Raw genomic sequence first — 5000 nt, 5'->3', positions numbered from 1 at the left:
AGATGAGCATTGATGGATTGCGTCCTCCTCCCCATTAATCAACGCAGGTGTCGGGTTCCTCCCTCACTGCAATATCACTTCGTCCCGGGCGACTGTTCAGTGCGGCGCTGGAAGAACCGAAGAAGAGTCCGCTTCTTTGAGTTCGAGGAAGCTGAGGTTTCGAGAGACTCCGGCGGATAATGCTGAGACGACCTCGCGCGGGTCATCTGTGATCACCAAGATGTTGAGGTGGCTCCTTCAAATGGTCACTTTCTGGGTCAACGGTCGAAGGATGCGGGCGTGTGAGTACGTGAGCGCCAGTTCTTAACCTAAGGACTGTGACCCAAGTTGGGTCACCAACATAGCCGACCGACTCGTTAGGATCGAAGCCTGGTCAATCTTTAAGGGATCTAGTCCCATTACCGTTTTGTTCCTCGGGTGTAAATGTGAATGCGTAATTATCTTATTTCAGCGAAATGAAACCCTCATTTGATCTTAGTTCCTGCCATGAGTTAATTTTGTAGAAATCTAGATGGATAGAAGCATTTCTATCACAAATTAATAGTGTGATTTTGTGAGCACATGGATAGTTTTGGTAGATCAAGGACAAGTTTTTGAGTCGCTCCTCAAAAGAAGTTATGAACTTTTGGTGTACAGGATGATCTGTTCTGAACCTGGGGTGTTGCAGTGACGTAATATTGAACCCACACGTGCTGTTACTCTGGACTGGGTTAGTGAAATCAATGGCGTGGTCAGTGCGTAAATGGTTTTAACTCTGGGCACACGGTGGCAAATTTTTTTCATGAAAGTTGCAGTTGCCATGAATTTGAAAAAGCTGTAATAACAAGCGAAACGTCGTAATGATAAAGGCTCCGTCCTCACATTCAGGTGTTTATTTCGATAGTGAAAAAATCGTCGCACAGAAAAGCTTTTGTGGCTTATGAAGGAGTAGTCAAAGGATTTTGTTTCAGCCGAATGGGCGCCGGACGATTTTATTCAGTTTGGGGCAAGCCCTCGTCAGACTTTTTATTCATGGGTAAACTACATTGAATTAGGACCACCCTAAACAATCAACTGAATGGTATCACCTTGCGTTAGAAAAAAGTATATATATATATATATATATATATATATATATAATTTCAAGAAGTCTACAGCGACAGTGGCGTTGTTGAGTTTATATTGGAGCTTTAATTTCTCTCGTGCAACAAGTTTCTGTGTTGGTTCCAAATAGCTGAGAAGGTGTCCAAACGACATTAGGTGCGGTTTTCTCTTTTTCAATTTCTCCTATACTTAGTCATCCTCATGGAGGGAGTAACAATGGTTGGTGATTACATGGGTTTAAATACAGGCCATACAATGGCCGAACACTGGGAGAGGTCATTTCCTGTAGCCGTGATCCGTAGCGCTGCGTACGTGGAAGTAGCAACTTCCTTGTGGATTGTGGAAAGGGGTGTTATTGTTTGTGTTATGTGCGTCTACTGCTTGGGAGTGTGGTTGTGGGCATGAGTTGTATGTTAATGGAAGGTTTCTCGATGTATATGTTCACTGCTTCGGCCATCTTAAGGCGAAGGGGGTCGTGAGCTTTGTAGATTATTTTAGTGTTTTCGTTTAGTGTTTGTCTGGTGATGGTGGTTTTGTGTTCTTTTGTCATGTGTGTTTTGATGGCGCCATTCTGGAGGTGGTATGTGAGTCTTTTGGAGAGGGCCATAGAAGAAACTAAAGATCCAATATAAGCTCAACAACGCCATTGTCGCTGTAGACTTCTTGAAATCATGTATACAACATGGCCTCCTACCAAAATATATATATATATATGTATATATATATATATATATATATATATATATACACATATACATATATATATATATATATATATATATATATATATATATATATATATATATAAACTGAGTTACGTGATTCAGAAGAATAACCGAGATAAAGTTAAATTATTTAACCCACGAAAACATGTAGGTGAAAAAGAGTGAGGAGCCTAGGCCAGGAGTCGCATAGCTGCGTCCAAGCGTCACCCTTGCCCTATGTATGCGCTTGGACTGTTACTGCTGGAAATCGGAGAGGAGCGAGGGATTCGAACCCACAACTAATCGAATGCGATACTAGCACGGTTCCAATTACGTTTCTCGTAAAATGAATTGAGATAGCTAACTCGAAACAATCAAATTCAGTTTAAGAAAAGCTAGAACAAAATGGTTAAGTGAGCAACACAGCATCTTTTGAAGTGGACAGCATGATTCAGATGAGTGGTTCTAAACACTTTGTGGCCGATGACCCCAAAGTCGAGGCCAGGCCAGAGCCTCACCAACCCCGCCCAATCACACCAGCAAGAGCACACATATACTTATAGTATTCACAGGCAGACCTCTAGCTTATATGGAACCAAACAGGATCCCTATCCGCCCTCCACGACCCATCACCAATCAGAGGCCCAGCTTAAGAGGACAGGGTGCTTTTAAGCAAATTTATTTTTATTTTTCAGGATATACCAGTATAGGTTGGGCAACACAATGGACGACATACGTCTACACTGCCAGGATGTCTCATACAATCATACATATCTTCATAGACTGCACAACACTGGCGGAACACACATACACGATACACAATATATATATTGTAGAGTGGAGAGTCTGGTAGGAGACTATGGGTGTGATCGATTCCTATTATTGTTATTGTTCTGGTGTTGTGAATTTATATCCAGAGTGACAACAACAACAACAACCCTTCCGAGGCCGGGTGACGGTGGTCATGCGTGGACGCTTTGCTTGGCACCAAGGGTGATGATGGTGGTAATAGTGATTAATGTTCTCAGCTCTGGAAAGCTGTGACAAGATGTCGACCTCCGGCGCGGCACCCGTCAAGGGTAGATTGACAGTGCATGTCACTGACTTCAGCCCTTTGATGATCATGACTTACAAATGCCGGACGATTTCAGTCGTCAGAAGAGGCCTGGAGGAGTGAATTTTTCTCAGCTGAGGAGTGACTATGGGACTGAAGGGAATTTTAAACAATTGTAAACCTTTCAGTTGGGAGCATTCCCTTCCTCTGAATAGAATTGTCTCACAATAGCCAGGAAAGGTCTGTTGTTGTTGTTGATATTGTTGTTGTTGTTATTGTTCTCGCTGTAGTTGTTGTTGTTGTTGCTGATGTTGTTGTTGTTGTTGATGATGATGTAGCTGTTGTTGTTGTTAATGCCATAACACCAAACAAGCGGTGAAAACCGACGTCCTTCACGGACTTTCGATAGAAGTCTTCCACTTCGCACATGTTGCATAACCCAGATATAGTAAGTTTATTTGGCATTGAATCAATATACATGAAGTGCAGATAATGAAAAGGACACATAGTTCGAAATAGAAATTACAGTTGCCGAGGATAACACAAAAAAGCATGTAAGCCTATTTCCATTGTGGTCCTCATAAAATACAGAGTATGAACTATACTCATAGGGTCCGGTTCCTGTTTTCCAAATGATCAAACTACTTTAAATTCATTGCCTTCTCCCTGCACTGTTTCTTCTTTTAATTTATTCATGTTTATGTTGATGTACTGCTAGATCTCTTAGACGCGCCATTCTATTGGAGGGACGTTACATTTGTGAAGTGATAAACTTGAATAAAAGTAATTTTGTTATTGAGTTAGTTTGAGTGTTGGGTAGCCTGAAATAGTGAGAACATTCCCTGGATTTTTTTTTTTTTTTTTTTTTTTTTTTTTTTTTTTTTTTTTTTTTTTTTTTTTTTTTTTTTTTTTTTTTTTTTTTTTTTTTTTGTCTAGACACAGTTTCTTCACAGGGTCATCTCAGAAAAAATTGTTTTCTGTTTCAACTATTTTAATGCGATAAGTCTGCATCAAGGTAGTTTTGCTCTCCACTACCAGGCGCCATGACAGCATGAGAGCTTTCTTTTAAGAATGCTCCCTTCAGACACAATTCCATCAACGAGAATTGCTTCAGAATGCTACCCTCTGTTCAGTGTTAGTGACTAAGATCGCTCCCAGACAACATGACCACTAGATTTATTGTGATAGTGAGATGAATAGATAGAAGATGAGTGACAGCTGTTAGGATATCAAAGAAAACTGAAACTACGTACTGCTGTGGGTTATGAATGATCATCGATCTTAAGGGGAGTTTTAGATACTAGAAAAAATAAAAATTATCCTATTTAGTAAAAACATTGGTTTGAAAAAATAACAATATATTAACTAGGTAGTGCAGTGTTATGAAAGTAACTTGTCTATTCTATGATGTGTATTTTTTATGAAAATTTAGTGATATAGACTATACTCGCCCCTCCATCTGGAGGTGCAGCCCTGAGGGGCTGACACTCGGTTTCCGGACCAGGCCAAAGATCTCTCTACCGATTCCAAATTTTTCTCCACCTTTTCGTTTAAGGGGAGCAGACAACCGGCGACTGCTCCCCTTCTCCTACTATCAACCGATGACATAGAAATTATTGCAACGCCCACAACATCCGATCGTTTCTCCACAGAGAGATCTACAGGAGGTCCAGAGGACCGTTGCCAGCCACTGTGGGGCTCCGGGTTTCCAGTCGATGACTTTATGAACTGTCGTTCTGTTGCAGGTCCACGGCTCAACACGAAGTGCATAACTGTAATCCTCGTCCTCTTGTTCATCATATACGTTTCCGTCCTGACCAAACTTCATGAACACTTCCACATTCACCAGAAAGAGGTGAGCTATTGTTTTCCGTGTACATGGTTCCATTTATGATTAGACACACACACACACACACACACACACACACACACACACACACACACACACACACACACACACACACACACATATATATATATATATATATATATTATTATATATATATGTATATATATATATATATACATATATATATGTCTGTGTGTGTGTGTGTACATTTTGGGCGCATATTCTTATTAATACACAATCACTGTGTTGAACACAACAGCATTCTGACACTTATTAATCTTCTTTCTAATGTTCTCAATTCTTCTGACGG

The 5000-nt window shown here is 40.5% G+C and overlaps 1 protein-coding gene across 1 annotated transcript in view; it reads left to right on the top strand.

Annotated features, from left to right (window-relative positions):
• The first annotated feature begins 2835 nt into the window (after positions 1 to 2835).
• Positions 2836 to 5000, top strand: part of LOC143039821 (uncharacterized) — a 40768-nt gene continuing 38603 nt past the window's right edge. Inside the window, exons 1-2 of the mRNA XM_076210070.1 lie at positions 2836 to 2866; positions 4494 to 4696. Of these exons, the coding sequence (XP_076066185.1) occupies positions 2836 to 2866; positions 4494 to 4696 (234 nt within the window). The remainder of the gene's footprint in view (positions 2867 to 4493; positions 4697 to 5000) is intronic.

The sequence above is a fragment of the Oratosquilla oratoria genome, chromosome 27 (genome assembly GCF_046742065.1).
Source record: "Oratosquilla oratoria isolate Oo_2021 chromosome 27, ASM4674206v1, whole genome shotgun sequence".
Classification (NCBI taxonomy): Eukaryota; Metazoa; Arthropoda; class Malacostraca; order Stomatopoda; family Squillidae; genus Oratosquilla; species Oratosquilla oratoria.
Note: the sequence above shows the minus strand (reverse complement) of the source record. Positions and strands in the feature narration are given on the sequence as shown.